Genomic DNA, 23,612 nt, shown 5'->3' with positions numbered 1-23,612 from the left:
AAATCCCATCATCCATTCTTGTGTGTGTGTGTGTGTCTGGTACAGTTCACCCTCTTTGCATTCCCATTCTCCTCCTCCCTGCACCCCTCCCACAATCCTGCCCCCTACTCCGTCCCTCCCCATCAATCTCTCTGGCTCCAGGTACATTGAGCACTCCACTGGCATCTGCGTCCCACCCAGGCCTTGCAAGGACAGGCACAGGGCAGGGGGCAGTGGTCCAGGCATGCCCTTTGGTAGAGATGTCCACCAAAGCTTTATCCCCATGTGCCCCCACAGAGCCACCCCTGAGATGCTCCAGGAGCTGTGAGCAGCCAGGAGCCAGGGAACCATCTTCTCTCAATCCACCATCTCCTGGCTAGCCTCTAAGACCCCAGCCATGAAGACTAGGGGGTTCTGGCTGGGTGAGGGTGCCCCAAGGCAGGCACCTCCATGAGTGGAGGAAGGAGTCCTCATAGTGACCTTCCCCATGCCTCAGGTCTCCAACTTGCTTTGGTGAGAACAGAGGCTCCTCTGAAGCACTCTGTAGCCAAGTGGGGTCAGACTAGTCCTCATCTGACCCTACCAGTGAGCCCTGACCCAAGAGCAGAAGAGGCTCAGGGGAGTGGGAGGGCCCTGGTCCGGGGCCGCTGGTGGCTGCCATGGAAACAGGGAAGGGGAGAGGCGAGGTCATGCTGAATTCATCTGTGCCAGGTCTCTGACCCCCACATGAGAAACGTGGTCTCCCTTTGACCACCCTCCTGCCCTCTCTGAATTGGGAGGGGACAGAGCTGCCCAGTCATGGGAGATGCCTTGGCCCAGCCCCTCATCTGCTGGGTGAGGGGGGAGCTGGAAGCCCAGAGTTTCATATACCTGCTCCAGCACTAACCCTGCTTGGTAGCCTCTGAGCCTCCTTTGCAATTCCCATGTAACCATCTGCCCACTAACGCAGCCTACGACCCTCCCCACTTCCGCCAGGGTAATCAGAGCCCCTCTTTGTAGCCCCTTCCCAGGGGCGCAGAGAACACATTTATTGTTGAAAGAAGAGCATCCAAGGAAGACCTTCCTATTGTCCTTTAAGTAGTTAATATACGTGAGATCGTTTTTGGTCTAAGACCATTGTGAGCAAATCGAATGAAAGTAACAGCATCTCGACATTTCCATTTTAACCCCCAGATCTTAATCTCCTCCTAAATGAGGACTTACCCTCCCAGATCCCCATCACTTCTTGGTGAGGCATCGGTTTGCTCATCTAGCCCATCCCAGTAGGGGAATGGATTCTCGCCCCAGGGCATGAATGAACCGTCTCTGTTTGCAACTGTTTGAAGCTAGTAACAGTGAATCCTGGAGAGACCCCGGGTGCCCCCAGTTCCAGCCTCTGCCTCATAAAAAAAAAAAAAAAAAGGTCTCCCTTTCCCCCTGCCGAATTTCCATCCCCTAAGAGTTTCTGAGGCCAAACGACTGAGAAGAGCATCCCAGGGCGACGCCTGGCTGTCCCTGGCTAACCGCACCATCACCCATCCTCTCCTCCTCCCTCCCGACTCCTGCCCAGGCCCCCCCAGCATCCGGGCGATGAGGAACATCACGGCCGTGGCTGGGCGGGACACCCTTGTCAACTGCAGGGTCATCGGCTACCCCTACTACTCCATCAAGTGGTATAAAGACGCCCTCCTGCTGCCCGACAACCACCGGCAGGTGGTGTTCGAGAACGGGACCCTCAAGCTGACGGATGTGCAGAAGGGCATGGACGAGGGAGAGTACCTGTGCAGTGTCCTCATCCAGCCGCAGCTCTCCATCAGCCAGAGCGTCCACGTGGCCGTCAAAGGTAGGCTCCCCCCGCTGCCACCCTGAACCGGAGCACCCCCCTGGTCACCCAGGACTGCAGGCTCCTCTCCGAAGCCGTTCAACTGGCAGCAGGCAGTCCTGAGTGGAAAGCCAAGAAGAGAAGGCTCTGGCCTGGAGTTTGGAAAAAGTGGGGCAGGGAGATTGCACGGGGGCAGGGGGCACAAGAAGGCCATGGGTACCTCTATGTCCAGTTCCGGCTGTGGGCTGCAGGTCAAGGCAGCGCTGGCCCCAGGGGCATGAGGGGTCAGTGACACACAAGAGGAGTCAGGTCACCTGGTCAGAGGTGATCGGCTATATTGTTCCCCTGTGTCAGCATGGAGCCACCCAGAACTCAGCAGGGCCCATCAGAGACCAGCAGGCACTCGAGGGGCAGGACTCAGAATGGAAGCAGCAGGAGGGAGGGTGGAAGGCGCAGGCACTGGGTGCCCTGACTCCCTTCCGGGGTTCAGACAGGCGAGGCTGCTTTTCCATAATTGACAAGGACCTTTCAACTGCTAAGGGCTTCACTGGTGACTCATATGGTAAAGAATCTGCCTGCAGTGCAGGAGACACAAGTTCAATCTCTGGGTCAGAGATCCCCAGGAGAAGGAAATGGCAACCCACTCCAATATTCTTGCCTGGGAAATCCCATGGACAGAGGAGCCTGGGGGGCTAGAAGTCCGTGAGGTCACTAGGAGTCAGACACAACTGAGCAACTAACACTTTCAGCTGCTAATGCTGCTGGAGGCCTGGAACCTAAAACCCTCATCCCTCCCAGGCCCTCCACGCTCACCTGGGCAAGGTCTGTGTTCTGTTCAGACACCTGACACTGTGCCTGGTACGTGGTAGCCATTCAGTAAATGTGGATTGAAGGAATGAAGGCGCATAAACGAGCAAATAAATGAATGCCTGACTGAGCGACAGAGGTCCCCCTGGGTCAGGGGCTGTGTGGCGCTTGAAGCTCCCTCTCAAACACATTCTTTGAAACTGACAGGCCTGGAGATCGGATGGTGGGTGAGAGCTCGGTGGCCTGGTTTCCCAGGGGGCAGGGTGGAGAGGTGGGGCCTGCCTCCTGGGTGAGGAGAGGTCCCTGAAAGCCAGGCAGCTGGAGTGCTGGGTCATTGGGCCAGTGGTGGCCGTGATGGATAAGGGCTCCTGTCCCTCTCTGAAGAGCCGGGGTAGGCTCCAGCATATCCCCAAATGGGAAACATGAACGCAGAGAGGAAGTCAGCCTGGGCCCTCGAACCCACAGGAAGGAGAAAGCTGGGGGCTCCGGGCTTGGAAAAGGCTCTAACACGGGGGGAGGGTCCAGGGGGCCCAGATTCCTGAAGCAAGACAGAATGGAGGCCTTGTAGACAGGAACAGGGGGTCTCGGGGGCATCTGGGCCTCATGGACAGGAAGGGGGGTCTCGGAGGCATCTGGGCCTCATGGACAGGAAGGTGGGGATTCAGGGGTGTCTGGGCCTCGGGGACAGGAAGGGGGGTCTCGGGGGTGTCTGGGCCTCATGGACAGGAAGGGGGGTCTCGGGGGTGTCTGGGCCTCGTGTACAGGAAGGGGGGTCTCACGGGTGTCTGGGCCTCATGGACAGGAAGGGGGGTCTCACGGGTGTCTGGGCCTCGTGGACAGGAAGCGGGGGACTCAGGGGTATCTGGGCCTCGTGGACAGGAAGGGAGGTCTCGGGGGCGTCTGGGCCTCGTGGACAGGAAGAGGGGGACTCGGGGGAGTCTGGGCCTTGCGGACAGGAAGAGAGGAGTCTAGGGGAAGGACTGGTTTGGGGAGACAGATGCTGCCTCTGGTTTGGACCCCTTCAAGCGTGCAGTGAAGATGGGCCACCCAGGGGGAAATGTCAGGACAGCTGGGGAAATGGAAGGTACAGCAAAGGGCGCAGTCAGGGCTTCGCTGCACCGCTGCCTGTCACCCGGGCTCTCTCGTCGGCGCACCGGGGCCGAGTCACATGCCCCTCGTGCACCCACCACCTGTCGCAGTGCCAGACAGCGCGTGCTGCTCGAGCCGAAACTGAGACTTGAGTCTGGGCTGCGGTGACTTTCTGGGAAGCCTGGCTCTGAGCCCGAGAACTGGGGGAGGGGCCGTCCTGGTGGCCCTCTCAGGCTTGGAGACAAGAGACGAGACCTTAGCAGCATCCGCCTCCTGCCTCCTCTCTGCTGCACCCCAGGCAGGCAGAGGGTCGTTCTGGCCCCTTTCAGCCTGAAACCTCTGCCCAGCCCAGCGTCCTCATGCCAGCAGGAACCTCCCAACCCCCGGGCCCACCCAGCCTGGCTCCCGGCATCACAGGACGACCTGCCTGTATCCATTTCTGTTACACGCAGTGGACTCAGAGTTCACAGTGTAAACATCACATATTAAAACATCTAACCTTTGCTCTATTCCCTTCGCCCAGCCGCACCAGCGAGCATTCGGCCGGATTTGTTGACTTAAAAAAAAATAATAACAGGGCTCCAGTGAGCCTGGTAGTACGCAGAACATCCTGAAAGCTGCTTCTGCTCATCAATTATTCAACCCCATTCAGGGAGCGATCAGCCCTAATGAATTGAATCTGATGCATTCCGTCTCGGCGACTCGCTGGGCCTGTTGTGATTGTGCTGAGCGACAGTGTCTCCGGGCCCAGGGCGAGGGAAGGGGCGTGCGTGTATGTGTGTGTGTGTGTAATCCCAGAGCGCAGAGCCCCTGCACTGGGCATGTGTGGCTCCCAGCATGCAGCATGAGCTTGGCGTTCACAAGCAGAGATGTGATGTGTGTGTATAGTGCACAGGGGCGTGTGCACACGCAGCCCCTTCCCTGCCCGCAGGGTCTGCAAATCCAGCCGTAGAAGGGGTACAGTCCTCAGTTTTCTCTCCAGATCAGTGCAGGTGCTCTGTGACCCTGTGCCCCTGCCCATCTGAAAGCTTAAATCCATCCTCCCCAATCCTTCCCAGACTCCCTCTCCCCACCTCATTAGAATGCGCTTTTGCAGAAGAATCCATCAGAGCTGATTATGAGCACGCTGCTTGATTAGCTGATGTGCTGTTCGAAGAGCTACTCGAGGAGGAGGAGGGTGGAGGAGGCGCCTCTGGGCATGGAAAGGGGACCCAACTCTGGGGGAGGGAGGGGACTCAAGGGCAGACCTCTAGACCCACTCCTGCCTGTCTGCCTGGGACATGTGTCCCACCCAGAGGATCAGAGCAGAGACCTAGAGTGTAGGGACGGATGCATGGGGGTGAGACGGGGCACTGGAAGCTTAGGATCAGTTGGAAGTCCTACACCCTCATCTCTCTGTAGGGCCAAGTGCCACAGGCAGGTCAGGGCAGAGCAAACACCCACACTATTCCATGAGCTGGTAAAAACCCTGCTGACTCTATTCCTTCTGGGACTGCTTGTCTTCTGATGAATTTTCCAAACACTGAGATGAGGCAAGCAGAACACACCAGACACACATGCATGCACACGCATGTGCAGAGGCCTGTGTGCATGGGTGCACACGCATGGACATACTGTATGTTTGTATGTATATGCCTGCAACAGACAGACACAAGTCAGCCTGTCCGCACTTCACACATACCACACGCAGTGGTATATACCCTCAAGGTTTCCTCTGTCCACATCCTCCTGTGAAGTGACATTCCTGAGCCACAGACGGTAGCTGCAGGCGCTACCATAGAGGAGATCCCCCAAGTGAGCCTGCTGTGACCAGCAAGGCAGAGAGGGCGAGGGTGCTTCCACGGCTGCCTGGACTCGGGTGTGTGTGACCCTGACTGGCAGGGGAGAGCCAGGCTGTGAGAAAGGCAAGGTTTGTCTCTGGGCATCCAGAGAGAGTCTTAGTAGGATGCTGAGAGGAAGGCATGGAGATTCAACCTAGATTTGGTGTCTTTAGGGCCCCCCGTAGCTGAAAAATAATGTAGCATAAAAGCATCTCTGGGCACGCAGGCTGAATGTTTAATTAACTAAGAAAGCAGGGCTGTAACAGGAGCTCCTTGGCCTTGGCCCAGCAAAGGAACATCTCCATCCCCACATCTGAGCCTCCGGAGGCCCTTCAAAGCAAGGGCATGAGTTGCTCTCTGCCCATTCTCAGTAAGGCCAGGACCCGGAGGCAGTGCCAGGTCCCTCTGGATAGCAGAGAACACACACATGCAGGCACACACTCTCCCAAGTGCGCACACTCCTCACCACACTCCTTCCCTCGCTGCTCAACCAGACCCTGCTGTGTGCTTGGGGGCTCCTCCTTCCCCCCTTTCGTCCTAGAGAACAGGGGTTTCTACGATCATGGGGCTTAAAAGAGAGCTGGTTCCCCGGCCAAATGTGTGCCATTGGCACAGATGGAGATTTAGAAGGAACGCGCTGGGATCCACAGGAAGTGGGCACGACGGATTCCCAGGGGCAGGTTGCCCAACGCACTGCGGGAAGGACACCAAGGATGCTGCTGCCCACGGCCCTGTTCCTCAGCAGAGGAAGCCAGGGGCACCGGAGCAAGCCTCCTCCTCACTGAACAGACAGGGCTCACGCGACGGCAGTGCTGAGGATGAAGCAGCATCTATCTGTCCATTTGGAGACATTGACTGTGCCCCCACTCTCTTCCAAGCACTGTTCTTTGAACACCGCTGTGCTCAAGACAGGCAAAATTCCTGCCCTTGGGGAACCTACATTCTAGTGGGGGAAATGGTTAATGAGTGCAATAGGTAAAAGATGTTTCATGTCAAACAGGGAGTGGTGAGCAGAGTGCCAAGGGACGTGGAGAGTGGTTTGCAGTTTTAAATAGGGCGGTCAGGGAAGGCCTTCTGGAAAAGAGGGGGCTGTGTTTAAAAAAAAAAAAAAAAAAAACTGAAGTGACAATATTCCTAAAATATGAGGCTTGTTACAACTGGATGTGTCAGGCTTTAATGACTGTTGGGTCCAACTGCCCCATTTTGCAGATGAGGAAACTGAGGCTCAGGGGCAGAGCAGGGTGGTGGCTAGAGGGTAGCCTGCCCACATTGCTCTTGGATAACAGTCTTTCCCCATCTCCATGCTGCATAAGCATGGGAGCTCCAACTTTGTACGGTGCCCATTCTCTGCCAAATAGTGTTATAAATAAAAAGATTCAGTCTTGAAGAGAGCTCATGAGAGACGCCATAAAGTGTTTATGGGCTGGGCTGGTGGTCAGCATGACCTCCTCTGTACAACGCCCCCAAACAAGCTGCCGTAACAGCTTTATGGTGGCCGGGGGCCACAGGGACTGCCACGACTGCTCTGTCGTCTCAGCCACTCGAGTCTCTGACTTCTTCGCCATCACAACAGCTTGCTCAGACCCTGCCTCCCACACAGCTGAGAGTTGCCCTCTCACCAGAGATGACTGCAGCCAGAGCAGGGCTTCCAGAGAGAAATCCCGTCATTACATGGCATTCATGCCCCCTACCTTCAGACTGTGTGCTGGGGAGATGCTGGGAGTCAGGGCAGGAGGGTCCCTGTGGCCTGCTGGTAACCCTGAAGAAATTCCTGGGCATCACTGCCATGGAGGTGGTCCAACCCTCAACTTCTTTCTCAGATGGGGGGATAGACACACACACACACTCAAGGAGCCCGTGTCCGCCTCTGAGTGCTGAGAAGACACCACGGCCTCCTCCCAGTTTACAAAGTAGCCCCCTGTCCACACTGCAGGGCCCCTGCCCTGATTCTCAGAGCCTCCTGCTCACAGCCTCCTCTCAGTGTTCGGCGAGCTCGTGACGGAGCCAGGGTCCCTAGGCTTTCTTCTCCTCCAGGCAGTCCTCGTGTGCCTGGACTTATGGGGTTGTGGAAATGCCATCCTGGAGCCGAGGAATTCTGTGAGCAGCTCTGGCCTCTACCACCCTGTCCAAGGAGCTTCTAAGGGGACATTTATCCCCAATACCATACCTGCCCATCCTGCAGCAGGAGACAGTGGGGAGGGGAGTAAGGAACCTTACTCTTTGGACCCCCCCAGGGTTGTCTGGTCATCTGCCTCCTGCAGGACAGCAGTGCAGGAGATCTGGCCATCCCAGCTGACTGTCTAACCCCCAGGATGGATGTTGACTGCTGTCTCCTTCAGTGGACGCTCATACTGCCGTCAATATTATTCTGGGAGACCAGAAGGGAATGACAGCCTGTGATTGGCCCCTGCCTCTCCGCTCAGCCTTCTCCTGCATTCTCACTCATATATTTTGTAGAGCACATGTGTCCTTTAGCTCTGTCCAAATGCCACCTCCTCCATGCAGCTGCAGATGGAACCAGGTGACACGCTCTCTGCTCTGAGTTCAGCATCTGTGTTTTCGGGTGGAGCTTGTTCAGTAACCACCAAGGGAGATGTCTTACCTTCCCGAGCAAATGCTAAGCTTCCGGAGGTTCTATCCACAATTCAAAGCATGTTCCTACTTTCCCCAGCCCACAAGGAGCATAATGCCTTCACAGTGCAGGCATTTCATAAATATTCGATGAATTAGTTAATGAATGAATTAACCTGCCTTAGTTACTTGTTCCGTTATCTAAATCCCTTCTTACTGAGAGAGACGATCTTCCCCTTGCCTGAGCTAAATCTGCCTGCCTCACCGCACTCTCCACTTGCTCTGCTCTCGATGGAAATGGAGTGCTTGGCTATCCATCCCTGAGGCACGGCCTTCTGCTCCTAGGTAGAGCCACCTGCCCCATGCCTTGCTTGCCCCACAGACTCCTCTCATGACTGTCTGACTCTCCTCTCGTCCATGGAGCCGGCTCTTGTTCTAGGACAGCAGGGGCCTGACCCCCGGGGAAGAACTAAGGGAGAAGCTCCTAGCTCCCAAATTATGTCACATAAACACAGCATCTTGAAACACACGGTAGAGCTCCCTCTTTTCTGGACCAACTCCCATCCTGTGCTTTCCCACCCCTGCTCACCTCTAAGGTCCACGCAGGAAATGATAGCCAGACATATATTTACTCATCTGACAAGCACTTATTGGGCTCTTTCAATTTGCCAGGTATAATAAATACTGCCCTGTAGGGGCTCCCAGACCTCCCAGGGAGGGTGGTACTGCGAACAGTTACCTCACTGGCGTGTGATCAGGGCCATGATCAAGTGTGGACGAAGTGCTGCAGGGCTGTGCAGGAGGAGAGCAGGCTTCACAGAGGAGGTGGTACTGGAGCCAGGTCTGAAAGGATGAAGAGGAGTTTCCCATGAGGCCTCCTCGACTCTAGCTTTGAGCCTTTGTGGGAAGGAAGGCTGGACCAGAACTGGTTCTGCTAAGCCAAAGGAGATACACTGGCTGGCAGATCTGGGTCTGTGCAACAATTCCATCAAAAAGTCCATGGTGGCCAGAGGACTCAATCTGATCTAAGTTCCCAGCGAAGGGAGGATGGAACCTCCCAGGAAGGTCAGCAGAACCCAACAAGGAATCTCTGGAAAACTTCAGCAATGAGCACTGGGCCATTTCAAGAGTCAGGGATTCAGAGACATCTCATTGGATATATGCAAGACCCAAACCACTCAGAATATGGGGATAAGACCCCAACCCAGAGAGCAGCTGCAGCCAGAGTTTGGGATGCAGAGATCCGAACCATGACCAGAGTCCCAGAAAAGCTGGCTAGACTGAGGACCTGGATTGGGGCTCATGGTGGAGCCCACATGGTAGTTATTTCCACCCAGTGCCCAGCCGTGTTCACTAGACCTGGGATGATATTTCGGAGCTGTGGGTGTTCCTGGTGAGCTGATGGAGCCCTCATGGCCAGAGTGAAGGGTATGGTGGGAGGTGACGTTGAGAAGGTCAGGTCAGTTAAGGCCCCTGCTTCACCCCGTAGGCCTTGGGGATAATGTCTCTCCTCGGTGTCACTTCCTCTAGACCTAGAACTCTTGACCAGGATCTTTCCCAAAGGTCCAAAGGGCTGCCAAGGGTTTTGCCACACCTGGCCGCTACTCAGGGCCTGCTCCCTACTGAACCCTGAAAATCCTCGGGGTGCAGGGAGAGCCTGGGACATGCATATGATGTCACCCATCCCTTTCCCCTCTAGGTTCATCACCCAACCCTCACCGGCTGTGTCCACTCTGGGTGGGGAGAATAGCAGGCTTCCAGGAGGGATGGGGCTGGTGCCTGGGAGGAGGCTGGAGGACTGTGGATGGCTTGGTAATTTAATTATTTGACTGCAGAAGGAGATCTCATCTACTGGGTGCTCATCCTTGTTAAGCTAATTGTCTGTCTCCTTCTTTCTCTTCTCCCCCCACTTGCTGGGGAAGTCGCTGTGGCCTAATTGAGTTATCATAAAGATAATGGCTGATGCTCTAGCCAGGGCTGAGAAAGGAGGATCCCTCTTACAGCGGCTCAGGCTCCAGACAGGCCCCCACCCCCACCCAGGAGCTGAGATGTGGGCAGTAGGAGGAGGAGGGGGTGGGGAGGCTGTGTGGGTGATGCTTAGCCAGGTGAGTCTACTCACAGACAACAGGGCTCCCCCTCTGCTCTTTCCTGCCACCCAAGGAGAGCTTGTGTATGAGACAAAAGAGTCTCTGATCTGGGCATGTTTGGGGCTTTCTCAACAAGGCAACAATGTAGTATAAAGAAGAGGTTTCGGACTTGGAGAATAGAGAGATCAGGTTTTAAATCCCACAGTCCCCTCTTATAAGCTGGGTGATGGAAGGCAAATGATTGCTCTGAACTCAGTTCTCTCATCTGTGAAATGGAGACAGCTCAGCTCACATCACATTCTTGGTGGGAGGATTCAACAAATCCTTTATGTGGATAAAGCAGCTGAAACAACCAGTGACGGGAGCTGCCATCCACCTGTTCTAACGTGATGATAATGGAAAGGGCTGGGCTAGGTGACAGGGCCTCCGCAGGAGGAGGCGAGGATACAGCAGCCTGGCTGGGGGACAGCCCGAGCATCTGGGGCACGTCATCTTTATTCATGCCAGGCCCCCAGACAGCTGGAGATGCAGTTCTGGGATACCACAGTGATCACAGGGGCACTGAGGGATGGCAGGGAAGTCAGGGTAGAAGCTGAGCAGTGTGTCAGCAAGCAGACAGGAGTCAAGAAGCACACGAGTCGTCACCATTCAAGTTCCAGGACAAATCTGAAGGTGGTGATGAATGCAGGCCAGCCCAGGCCCTGGAGAGAGAGCAGATCCCAGGCCCGGGTAGGCAAGGGGATGGAAGCCAGGGGATGATGTCAGGGCACCCAAGAGATTCTGCATATATATATATATATATATATATATATATATACAGGAGAACAGGCACCAGCACCCAGGGGACTCTGTTTGCAGTCCACACAGTTGGGAGGAGCCAGAAGGCCAGGCAGGGGCGGATGTGCTGCCAGCCAGGCTGGGGCACATGGGGGCCTGACCGCAGCACCCCCTGCCTTTCCAGTGCCCCCTCTCATCCAGCCCTTCGAGTTCCCGCCTGCCTCCATCGGCCAGCTGCTCTACATCCCCTGTGTGGTGTCCTCGGGGGACATGCCCATCCGCATCACGTGGAGGAAAGACGGGCAGGTGATCATCTCGGGCTCGGGCGTGACCATCGAGAGCAAGGAGTTCATGAGCTCCCTGCAGATCTCCAGCGTCTCCCTCAAGCACAACGGCAACTATACGTGCATAGCCAGCAACGCAGCGGCCACTGTGAGCAGGGAGCGCCAGCTCATTGTGCGTGGTGAGTGGGACAGGCCGGCCCCGTCGGGGGAGCGGGGCCCCAGCTCTGCTGTGGCTGGACACAGGCTCTCTAGATTCCCAGTCTGAATCACAGGCTCAGAGAAAGTTGACTCCAGCAGGGACCTTAAGGATCAAGAGGCTCAAACCTCTTACTCTCTGGGAAACTGAGGCCTTATGAGAGGAAGACTCGGTTGGTCACTGGTGATGTCAGAATTGGCACTCAGAATTCCCAATGTCCAACCTAATATGACTGGCAAAAGCTCTCAACATCTTGGGTTTCAGAGATGCCTGCTCCCCAATTTTGTAATGGTCCAGGCAGGGCTGACATTACCTAGAAGGTGCCTAGAGCCCCAGGAAACCTATCAGAGACCAAGCTGATCTGTTCCTCCCCCACCCCCCCTCTTTCTGCAGTGCCCCCTCGATTCGTGGTGCAGCCCAACAACCAGGATGGCATCTATGGCAAGGCTGGTGTGCTCAACTGCTCGGTGGATGGCTACCCCCCACCCAAGGTCATGTGGAAGCATGCCAAAGGTAAGTCCCTGGCCAGCCAGCATCTCTGACACAGCCGGGTGGGGAGGGGAGGATGCTAATGCAACTGAAGCCTAGTCCCTACGCAGGACTCCTGGTCCTAGGTTCTGAGCTCTCAGGGACCCCAGGCTATACCTGAATAGGAGGTCCTCCTCAGCCCCCCACAAGGGTCTATGGATGAGGAACAGCTGGGGTCATGCTAGTTCTAAATTTCCTCTTGTCCCTGTAGATTGACCTCTGCTGTCTTCTCTCCAGCTCTAGAACTCAATCCAATCCACTTTCCCTATCCCTCCCCAAGTCTCCCCAGCCCGCCCTGGGGTCCCAGAGCCTCATCGACCCCTGATCCTTACTTGTCAAACCTATTCTTGGATCTCTGCCCTTCTTGGAACCCAACTTCATCCCAAGGATGCATTTGGTATCTGACTAAGTCCCACACCAACCTCTTATCCTTACTGTGTCCATGGCTGACTCTGGGGGAAGGGGAAGAGAGATTTGAAGCCCTACCCACCCCCAACCTTGGAGGATGGCTGGCCTCTTTCCCAGGCCTGACTGCCTAAGACCAGGCAAGTACCACACAAGGGTTCAGTCTTCCCTTTGCCGATTGCCAAGTGGCCCAAAAATAACTCTTTCTTCCTCTCCAAGAAATTCAGCCCAAAGGAAGCTCAGTGCCAAGGCGGGCATCGAGCTGAGGCCCCGAGTCCATCTCCATTCCTCAGATCTGGGGCAGGCTCAGACCTCTGTGAGGGTCTTTCCTGTTTCCCAGGAAACAGGAACTGTGTGAGCTCCCAGCCCTTTGGGGATGCTTCAGAATGGCCCTAAAGCAGCAAAAGAAAGGTGCCGGGCCATTCCTTGAGGCACTGTGATCCTCCCAGCTCACTCCCCGACCCGGCCACCGGCCCTCCTCTCTTCTGCCTCCTTGCAGGGAGCGGGAACCCCCAGCAATACCACCCAGTGCCCCTCACCGGCCGCATCCAGATCCTGCCCAACAGCTCGCTGCTGATCCGCCACGTCCTGGAAGAGGACATCGGCTACTACCTCTGCCAGGCCAGCAACGGCGTGGGCACCGACATTAGCAAGTCCATGTTCCTCACCGTGAAGAGTGAGTTTCGCCCCCATGAGCCCCTCCCAGCACTCCCTGATCACAGGCCAAGACCCATCTCTGCACTCACCCTGCCTCCCCACCTGGTTTCCCTTGCTCCTTCTCGGAGAGGGAGGCAGGAAGGATTCCTAGGCAGAGGTGGGCTTAGGAACTCTGAGGAGGGATTCAAAATCACTCTCATCTGAGACAATGGCCTCACTGTGAATGGCCCCAGCTCACTCTGCTCTTATCATGATAAATAGGTGAAGTCACTAAGTCATGTCTGACTCTTTGTGACCCCAAGAACTGTAGCCCACCAGGCTCCTCTGTCCATGGAATTTCCCAGGCATGAATAGTGAAGTGGGCTGCCATGTCCTTCTCCAGGGGATCTTCCCAACCTAGGGATCAAATTCGGGTCTCCTGCATTGCAGGCAGACTCTCTACTGACTGAGCCAGTAGGGAAGCATTTACTATACCAAAGTATCATGTGACAGCCTATTTATTTTGCTCTGTAGGTTGGCAATTCCATCTGAATAGTCATATCGAACAATTTTTTCTTCTGTTATTTAATGTATGCCTGCTTGTGTATAACCTGTTAGTGGCTTAGAAAAGAAGAGATCATATACACAGTATAGGAGAAAGGCCTGTGGGATCTGGGTTCTGATTCCAGGTCCACCTTTTGATCTTCCTGGCTTTGGGCAAGTGACTTCACATCTTTAGGTTCCTTTACTCACCTGTGCTAGGTTCGTTCCCAGCCCACTAGGCTCACAAAATCATTGTGCTTAGCCCAGGAAATGATCGTGGAAAAGGGAAGACAATTCAGAAAGGGCAAAAGAGCAATACAACTCACCTTAGCTCGGTGCCATACCTCTGGCTTCTAAATCCCCAGACCTAGAGTCGGAATCAATCGCCTTGAAGTCTGGAATAGCCTTGAGTTCTGTTAAGTCACCCACAGACATTCCTACTGGGCAAACCTATCCCTTCATGCTGTTAGGGGTCTATGTAGTAGGCCCCTAAGAGTCATGTCAGGACAGTGTCTGAAACAGACCACAGGCCACAGAGAAGAGCAGTTAAACCCTGAGTTTTAGCATCTGACCAAGCCAGCTGTGACTCTGGGCATAATCACTGTGACCTCTCTGGGTTTTCCTGGCCTCTGTATCTCATGTTCCTGCTGTACAAAAATGAGAGTCATGAGAGCACCTTACCTGTTATGTTTTATATCAAAAGCAAGTCAGATGGCGTGTGTAACGCAACCAGTATGGTACCTGGCACCCAGTAGGCCATCGGAGAGTCAGCCACCAGTTTTGGTTTTAATGGGAGACCCTCCAGGGTACATGTAGGAAAGGCTGATGAGAGCAGTGCCCAGAGTGCGGTCTGCATCTCCCTGGAGGCCCCGCCTTTAAGAGTCATAGTTTCTTTATCGTTTGCCGAACCCGTGTTCAGCTCAGCACAAGACGGGGAAACCCCGGCCATCGATCGATGCTCAGGGAGCTCCAGGCGCCGGAATCCCCGCCCTGGGGAGCTGCTTCCCTCACACTATCAAAAAGCACTTTGTCCTTAATAAAACCAGGCAATCAATCTACATCCCTCAGCCAGGGAGAGGAGAACACTGCTAATTCTGTCTGCGTGAGGCAAGAGGAATAGTAGGCACCTCGTGGAACTAGCCTGGCTGTTTGATCCTTATCTCCCCACTGTCAGCAGGAAAAAAAGAGCTCAAACTCTCAGCCCCCCCTTTTTTTTTTTTTGGTTTTTGCTCTTTTCCTCTAAGTTAAAGGATTACACTTGGCAAGCGTGGCTGTATCTTTGGGCCCATGGTTCCTCTGTGTCAATGAGTCAGACATGGGTGATGGGGGATGTGGTGATCAGGAGGTGGGAGGTGTGTGAGGAGAACCAGTTCACATCAGGCTGTTCCTGATGTCCTGGGGGTCCTGGGCAAGTCACCTCCCCCCGCCCCCCAGACCTGCATTTGTCTGGGCCGTCCGTCCTCACTTCAGAGCCCAGGCAGGAGCTACAAGAGCATGTTTTGTAAATCCAGGGCAGCCTCATGAGCACGTGCGTGCAGCAGCAGATCACACGCTCAGCCACCCACATTCACAGGAGTGTCCACCTCTGGCCCCTCTTCTCAAGGGATGACGGCAGCTCCGCACTCCTTGTCACTGGTGGGCAGAATCTGGCCCTTGATCCTCCCGCCACCCCCCCACCCTTGTCCTGTTTCAGCCGCTTTGTCACTTGGCTCCGCCTCCTTCCACAGTAAGGCGCACTCACAAGGGCTTTCCCTAGGTTTGCATCTGCACCGTCCCACAAACTCCTCCAGGTTTTTCCCACTCACTGCGCCTCCCTCATCTGCCACCTGTGACACAGTCTCTCTGCCCTGCTCATCCAGCCCTCTGCCCTCTCCTCCTCCAACCTCCCCACAGGCTGCCGTCCAGCTGTGCCCCCACACCGTCTGCACACCCGGGGTCCCCCAAACCATCACCCACAGGTGCTGCCTCGGATGGCCCTTTCTTCACAGCCTTTCTTCATCACAATGCCTCCTCCTGTTTCCACCCTACTCTCCCCAGTGACCCGCCAGCCACACTAAAGGCCCCCACGCCTCAGATGGCCCTTTCTTCACAGCCTTTCTCCATCACAATGCCTCCTCCTGTTTCCACCCTACTCTCCCCAGTGACCCGCCAGCCACACTAAAGGCCCCCACGCCTCAGATGGCCCTTTCTTCACAGCCTTTCTCCATCACAATGCCTCCTCCTGTTTCCACCCTACTCTCCCCAGTGACCCGCCAGCCACACTAAAGGCCCCCACACCACCCCAAAAGCCAGCAGGAGAGCGGGAAGCAGGAGCTGGGGCATTTGAGGTCCAAGGGCAGTCAGTGTGGAGGCTGAGTGAGGCCGGGGCTTCTGCTGGGGGCTGGAGGTCTGACTGCTTTTCAGTGGTGGCCTGAATCATTCACACAGCACCTGGCTGCCAGAAGAGTCTCCTGTGACCATGGGACACTGCCGGGGGCGGGAGGGGCACGGGGAAGGGGCCAGGGGCTTCCAACCTTCTTTGGGAGCTTCTGCTGTGCGTCCTGCTGCTTTTCTGTGGACACACTGCTCCAGGCAACCTACGCTCAGCTCCTCCCCAAGAACATCCTTCCCGCCAACCCCCACCTCCACCTCCCCTGCCCTCTTCCTCCTTCATTGTCCCTCAACCTCTCCCACCTCCCCACAGGACACAGGTAGATGGGGAAAAACCCACAGGATCCGAGTGCGTGAGTCACACGAGGGATTGCCAGGGCAAAGCCCTTCCTGGTCATCCCTCAGTCCATCTCAGACAACCCACACCAACGCTCCCCCGCTCACCTGCAGGCCAGCTACGGAAAAACCTGCCGTTTGCAAAGTCAACGGCTCGGCTTTCCTTGATGCGTCCAACACTCTCAGGAAAATGTTGCCCCTATACGGCTCCTCACTGTCAGACCTCACACTCATGTGACCTGTCGGAGGGCAAACTGAACTTCATCCCCACATTAGCCAAGTAGAAGTAAGAACGTAATATAACAAAGAGACATACACCATAAAAAGCATTCACGGGTCAAACTGGACATTTGTGGTTGACCTCTGTTGGAAAGTGTCCTCACCATTGACCCCGATGGTTTCCAATGATAACAGAGGCTCTCTGGGCCCTCACTAAATAATCCATAAAACTCTGTGGATTAGAGCACAGACTTTAGAACCAGACAAACTGGGGTTCAAACTTCAACTCTGCCACTTGATAGCTGTGGGATCTTGGACAAGAAATGGTCTCTGTAAGCCCCAGTTTCCTCCTCGGTAAGTTTGAAGCTATAATGACATTTACTCATTGGTGAAATTCAAGTGAGACACGCACTTACGTCATTAACACAGTACCTGGCTCAAAACTCACATCCGATAATCATTAGCAATCATTAGTTTTAGGTGCTGAAAATCTAGTGACGGATAAAATGGAGTTGCTATCCTCAGGGAATTTAGTATCTTGAAGAGGACATAGACATACACCCAAAATAGCTACGGTACATGAAGCGATAGGAAAGTGTTAGTCACTCAGTCATGTCTGACTCTTTGTGACCCCTTGGACTGTAGTCCACCAGGCTCCTTTGTCCATGGAATTCTCCAGGCAAGATCACTGTAGTGGGTACCCATTCCCTTCGCCAGGAGGTCTTCCCAACCAGGATCGAACCCAGGTCTCCAGCATTGCAGGCAGATTCTTTACCATCTGAGCCACCAGGAAAGCCCATAAGTGCCTTAAAAAGCTACAAACAAGGGGATACAAAGAGAATCAGGATCGATTTTAATTTGGGTAGCCATCAAGGGAATATTAAGAGAAGTTCCACAACAGGAGTAGTTGCTAAGTAGGACTTGAATGATGAGAAGGATGCCGACAAGAAGCAATGGAACCAAAGGTCATTCCATTCCAGGATGAGGACAAAGTATTGCGAGACTGTGGAGGCAGGCAAGTCCATGCATTCCAGGTGGAACTTAGGGTTTCTGGTGGAGAGTGAAGGGAGGATACTGCTACTGCTAAGTCGCTTCAGTCGTGTCTGACTCTGTGCAACCCCATAGACGGCAGCCCACTAGGCTCCTCTGTCCCTGGGATTCTCCAGGCAAGAACACTGGAGTGGGTTGCCATTTCCTTCTCCAATGCATGAAAGTGAACAGTGAAAGTGAAGTCGCTTAGTCGTGCCTGACTCTTAGCGACCCCATGGACTGCAGCCCACCAGGCTCCTCCGTCCATGGGCTTTTCCAGGCAAGAGTACTGGAGTGGGGTGCCATTGCCTTCTCCATAGGCAGGGAGAATACACATGAGGTGCTTGTGGGTTTTGGAAGCAAAATGCTTTCTTTCTATGCAGTGTTGACTCTTGCTTTCTGGCACCAAATAAGAGTTGCAGGAGCCCAGGAGTCTAGTGCAGGTTGGGATTCCAGAGCTGGTTCTTGGGGATTTCTTTCCTCAAGGCCCGAAATTTCTAAGAGTTTGTTAGAGGGAGCAAACAGCTTTCCTAGTCCCTGGACACGCTTGTTGGCAACCATCCAGGCCCAGCTGGTCCCCAGTCCTCCCTGACCCCCAGGATGTGGATGCTGCTGAGGCCATGCGTACCTAAGCGGACAGCCCAGCCCCAGCACTGTCACAGCACAGCATTTGACAGTTTACAAAGCCCATACCCAGCCTGTGGTGTTGGCGCACAGTAATTCCTTCTCGGGGAAGGAAAGATCCTGGATCAAGGTGACTGAGTGATAGAATCCCAGCTGAGACAGGTGCTTGCCTCTGTGGACTCACATTTTGATAGAGCACAGACCAAGAGATGGAAGACTGGCTGCTGGTCCCGGCTCTGTGACTCACTGGCTCTGTATCCACGAGCCATCCTTTCCCTGCTCTGGGCGTCAGTTTCCTCATCTGTACTGTGAGGCCTGCACTAGAATTTAGTGCATAGCTGATCCCAGGGTCCCCATTGGCTCAGACAGTCTATGATTCTAGCTATGCACATGGTTCTTTCAGGGCACCAGGCCACCTCCCAGAACTGGGTTGAAAAACAAATGTAATTAACAGATGAAAACACTGCGTCCACGGGGCTACCTTTTATCTCCCTGTTAAAATGTAAAATGAAACAAGAAAGATAATGACCAAAAGGAGGAGGAGGCAGTCCCTCCTCCATCTGACAGTGGGGCAAAAGTAAAGCATCTTCAGAGAGAATGCTTCACCAAGAGTCAGGTACAAAGAAATGCCGCTTAGTCTGAGGTGCAAGAGCCAGCTGTGTTCTGATGCCACTGCTGCATGGGACTCAGTCGTCCCTTTGTGCCACAGGTTACCTGACTAGACAGGCTCTGTTTCACCCCCAGACTCCCCTCCACTCTTTGAAGTCTCCAGTGATGGGCCCAAGGCAAAGCCCACGGCCGATTAAACCTATAAGGGCTCTTTGTTTGGTCTGGGTTTTGATTTGTTTGTTTAGCAAAATGTCAGACCAATTAAAGCCAGATCCAAGAGCCCTCCAGAGCTCACAGGCAACTGCAGAACCACAGAATTCAGGAGGGAGGAGAGGAGGAGCCAAGTGGGGAGTAGGGGGAGTGGAGGGAGTGGGGCTCACCCTGGCGGAAGGAAGTCCGGGGCCTGGGTAGACCAGGTCACCTATCAGCAGTTGACCATTGGTGCACAGACTGGGATGCGAAACCTTGGAAAGACAACTGTGTATCCAATGACCTGAGATGGTCCTAATTTCACACTTGCTCAAAGGAAACTCCTTCTGTTGGGCAGAAGCAGCCCCTCCCTTGGACCTGGTGGCCAGGGCTCCTGCTCTAGAGCTTCTTCTGCCCTCCTCAGCCCCCACCCTTCCCACAGGGCAAGGAACCTATAACCAAAGGACACGGCTGCCCAGAACCCACTCCTCCCTTTCTCGACCATGCTCCAGGCACCCAGGCTGGAGACATCCTGTCACCAGGCCAGGCTCCCTCCTGCGGCCCCCGCTGAACCCTGGTCAGGAGGTCCCAGTCTGAGCCCACCCACCCTATGCAGGACCCAGGGAGGCCAAAATGAGTAGCTGTAGCTTAGCAGACAGGAAGATCCTGACCAGGGAGACAAGAGTCCTGATTTCCTGTCCCCATGTGCCCCTACTGCTTCTGGATAAACCGGGGTCAGTCCCTCTCTCTCCCTGAGGCTCAGATTGCTCCTCTGTTCAGAGAAGTCATGACCTTTTTCTCCCTTTGCCTCAGCCCCTGAGGCAAAAACAGAGCTCAACGAGTGAGTGATACTTGCTGTGCCAGTGGAGGCCTGGTGGGGCATGTGAGCACAGTTCCAGAACCTACCTTGCAGAAGCCCTTGGTGTTTCAGGGCAGCAGTCACCAACTTTTTTGGCCCCAGGAACCGCTTTCATGGAAGACAGTTTTTCCATGGCCTGGGGCGGGGGGTGGTTTCAGAATGATTCAAGTATATTACATTTATTGTACACGTTATTTCCGTCATTATTACATCAGCTCCACCTCAGGTCAGCTGGTCTTAGATCCCAGGGGTTGCGTGCTCCGTCGTGTCCTACAACCCTTGCAGCCCCGTGGACTGTCCTCAGAACGCCATCAGGCTCCCTTCTGGGCCTCTCAGGTCGACGGAGACTTGAGACCTGCAAAGTCAAGATTCTGAGAAAACTTTCTCCTGCTCGTGTGATTCATGCCCAGGTCTGCCACTCCCACGGGCAGCGGGTGCCCACCCCAGGGCCAGGTGCTGTCCACAGCGCTGAGGGTGTGATAGGGGTGTGCTCCCCGCAGAGCAAGGGCAGTGAAGCCCACAACCTCCCACCTCAGGCAGCCCCTCCAGCTCCACGGGGACTGGCTGTGACTGTCCTCTTGGAAACTCGGCGTGGGGAATTTCTATCACACACTGGAACCATGTGTTTGCTCCCTAGAGCCACTGTAACAGAGTTCCACAAACCAGGTAGCTTAAAAGAACAGAATTATATTCTCCCACAGTTTTAGAAGCCTCGAAATTCCAGGTGCCAGCAGGGCTGTGCTGTCTCTGCAGGCTCTAAGGGAACCTGTTTTTCTTGCCTCTGCCGGTGGTTGCCAGCCATCCTTGGCATCCCTCCCTCGGATTGGAGTCTCTGCCTGCATCTCCCTGGGTGTCTTCACGCCAGCTTCCCTCTGTGTGTGTCTCCCCTCTCCTTATAAGGACACCAGTCATAGTGGACTAAGGGCCCTTCCTACTCCAGGAAGACATCTCTTTAAAAATTATCTATTTATGTGTATTTATTTGGCTGCGCGGGGTCTTAGCTGTGGCACTCAGGGTCTTCCATCTTTGTTGTGGCACACGGGATCTTTAGTTGCAGCATGTGGGATCTAGTTCCCTGACCAGGGATCGAACCTGGGGCCCCCTGCAGTGTGGGAGCCTGGAGTCTTAGCCACTGGACCACCAGGGAAGTCCCCAGACATTACTAATAGTTGATATCTACAAAGATCCTATTTCCAAATAAGACCATGTTCACAGGTACCAAAATCTAGGACTTGAGATATCTCTGGGGGGAACACGACTCAAACCACAAGAATCCCCAGGCCAGAACTCTGGGAGCAGAAGTGCCCTCCTTTTCAGGATGCCACCACTGCCCTTGTCTGAATACCCAGCCTCCTCACCAAAACTCTTTCTTGGTCAAGAGCTGACGAGCCCAGCCTCCCCTGTGCATTAGCCCTAGAGCAGGGGTCAGCAAACGGCCGATGGCCATATCTGGCCAGCTACCCCTTTTGCAGGAGCACGGCCATGCCCATCCTTCATACCCTATTACCTGTGGCTGCTTTCAGAGCTACAGCCACTGAATTGAGTCACTGAAACACAGAACTGTGGCCTGCAAAGCTTAGCATATATGTATGTACTGTGGGTCTTTTGCAGGAAAGTTTAGGGCATTTGCAGCGATGACCCCGAAATACTACCTTCCGAGTAATTAAAGATGGGCAATGTCTCCTTTTGCCTCTGAAAGGATTCTGATGTTCAGGCTCATTTCAGACTTGAGTGTTTTCTCATCTCTAAGGTGGGGATAAAAGTACTACCCACCCCCTTGGGTTGGAGCAGGTGGATTTAATGAAATAATTCAAATAGAGCATTAACCAGGGTGCATGGCACATAATGAACATTCAATAAACATCAGCTATTTTCATTATTGCTATCATTTTCCTGTTATTCTGGGGAGTGTAGAAGACCAGAGGCGAGGGAAAACCAGGTCTCACCTTCATGTGAGAAAACTGGACCCCACCTCCCGACCCCTGACCCTGTGCTTCTGCTTCTCAGCAAGCAGCCAAGAGAGGGACTGACTGATCCATTTTCAGGCTGGAGAAAGCGAGGCCTGGTGAGTTTGAAGGCCTCGGCCGGCCCACCAGGCAGCAGAAACAGGGCTGCGGTCCAAATGTCAAAGGCTCCACGGTTCTCCATGACCCGCACCCCACCCCCTTCAGCACACGCTGTTTGTCAGTTCTGTGCCCCATGCACACGGGCAGTGGATGGCTAGGGTTCCCCCGGCACCTCCCCACCAGCTCTTGGAGCCAAGGCTGATTGCTTCCATGCAATTTGAATTAATCTCATGCTTCAGGTGGAGCTCGGCTAATCAGGGGAGACAAGAAGCCGAAGTGGGTGCAATCAAATTAACAACGCTAGGCCCTGGCTCTTTAAGAAGGAAAAAACAAAGCAGGCACCAGAAGGCACCTCCCCCCACCCCAACCAGCCCTTCCCTGGGGAAGCCTGGCACGGCTGCCAGGGCTGAGCGCAGAGCTTCTCCCGCCCTACCCCACCCTGGGCCGACCACCCCACGCGCCAACAATGCCCCTTTGTGGCAGCTTATCTCACACCGCCAAACAGCCTGTGGTTCTTGTCGGGATCTTGTTAACAAGGAGCAGAGACACAAGCTTTCGCGGGGAGGGGGGGAAGTGGGCTGAGCTGGGGGGAAGGAGGGGCCGACTCACCTCAAATGGGTGAATGGGTGCCTGTAATCCTTTCAGAAACAAAAGGAGATGCGAGCCTCCCAGCTGGGCAGCTCCCTTCTCCCCTGGGGAGGAGGGCCTGCAGAACTCTCTTGAGCCTTCAGGGCATGTGCTGTCCCCTGGAGAAGAAGGAGTCCATCCAGAAAAGCATTTCAACATGCCAGAGAGTGCATCCTTGTTAGCAAAAAAAAAAAAAAAAAAACCCAAACAAAACAAAACAAAAAAACTATGGGACTCCTGGAGAGATTTCGGTTAGACTCTCAGAAGGACTTCCTGAGACAGTCAAGTCGGGTCCTTGGGGTTGGGGAAGAATACCGTGACTTTGCTGCTCTTCCAACCTTCCTGGCCTTGAGGTCGTCCTCCCTGAGGAGAGGAAGGACCAGAGGGGCATCCACTTGAATGGGGAGGGGAGAACCATCCAGCCCTGTGGTTCTTCCCTCAGACCTTGTGAGGAGGAGCTCCTGAAGCCCCTCTCCCAGGCCATCCACCTGGAAAAACAGAACAGCCTAACCCCTGGGTGTCCTGGCTCCCAGACCCTTCTGCTTCACCCACAGTGTGGCTGCACTTCTCTGCAGGGACGCGGGGGTCTTTGCATGCCCCTTCTGCTCCCCCACCTCCTGCCCTTCTTCGACCAGCGTCACATCAGCGGTAAAATCACAGGTGCCCTGAATCCTGGCTCTGCTGCTCTCTAGCTGTGTGACCTTGGGCGATTTACTTCTCTAAGCCTTAGTTTGCCCATCTGTAAGTGAAAGTGTTAGTCGCTCAGCCGTGTCCAGCTCTTTGAGACCCCCGCCAGGCTCTTCTGTCCATGGAGTTCTCCAGGCAAGAATACTGAAGGGCATTGCCATTCCCTTCTCCAGGGGATCTTCCCAACCCAGTGATGGAGTCGGGGTCTCCTGCATTGTGAGCAGATTCTTTACCATCTGAGTAAAGTGGGAGTAAAAACAGGGTTGTTGTTGTGAGGATTAAATGAGTTAATGCATTTAAAGGAATGCAGAATAGTGTCTAGCAAATAGTAAGGCCTCAATAACATAAACGTCTAGGATTATCCTGTACTGGTGCCCCAAGCTTCCTTTGTTTGTTTTTTTTTTAAATACGTATTTATTTTATTTATTATTAAATATGTATTTATTTTATTTATTATTGGCTGCACCGGGTCTT

The 23,612-nt window shown here is 54.4% G+C and overlaps 1 protein-coding gene across 1 annotated transcript in view; it reads left to right on the top strand.

Annotated features, from left to right (window-relative positions):
• DSCAML1 (DS cell adhesion molecule like 1) overlaps positions 1 to 23,612 on the top strand; it is a 366,392-nt gene that overhangs the window by 279,748 nt on the left and 63,032 nt on the right. The window contains exons 8-11 of the mRNA XM_019975836.2: positions 1,529 to 1,801; positions 11,116 to 11,394; positions 11,805 to 11,924; positions 12,844 to 13,020. Of these exons, the coding sequence (XP_019831395.2) occupies positions 1,529 to 1,801; positions 11,116 to 11,394; positions 11,805 to 11,924; positions 12,844 to 13,020 (849 nt within the window). The remainder of the gene's footprint in view (positions 1 to 1,528; positions 1,802 to 11,115; positions 11,395 to 11,804; positions 11,925 to 12,843; positions 13,021 to 23,612) is intronic.

Source organism: Bos indicus, chromosome 15 (assembly GCF_029378745.1).
Source record: "Bos indicus isolate NIAB-ARS_2022 breed Sahiwal x Tharparkar chromosome 15, NIAB-ARS_B.indTharparkar_mat_pri_1.0, whole genome shotgun sequence".
Classification (NCBI taxonomy): domain Eukaryota; kingdom Metazoa; phylum Chordata; class Mammalia; order Artiodactyla; family Bovidae; genus Bos; species Bos indicus.
The sequence above is the reverse complement of the archived record's forward strand: the minus strand, read 5'-3'. Positions and strand labels throughout refer to the sequence as shown.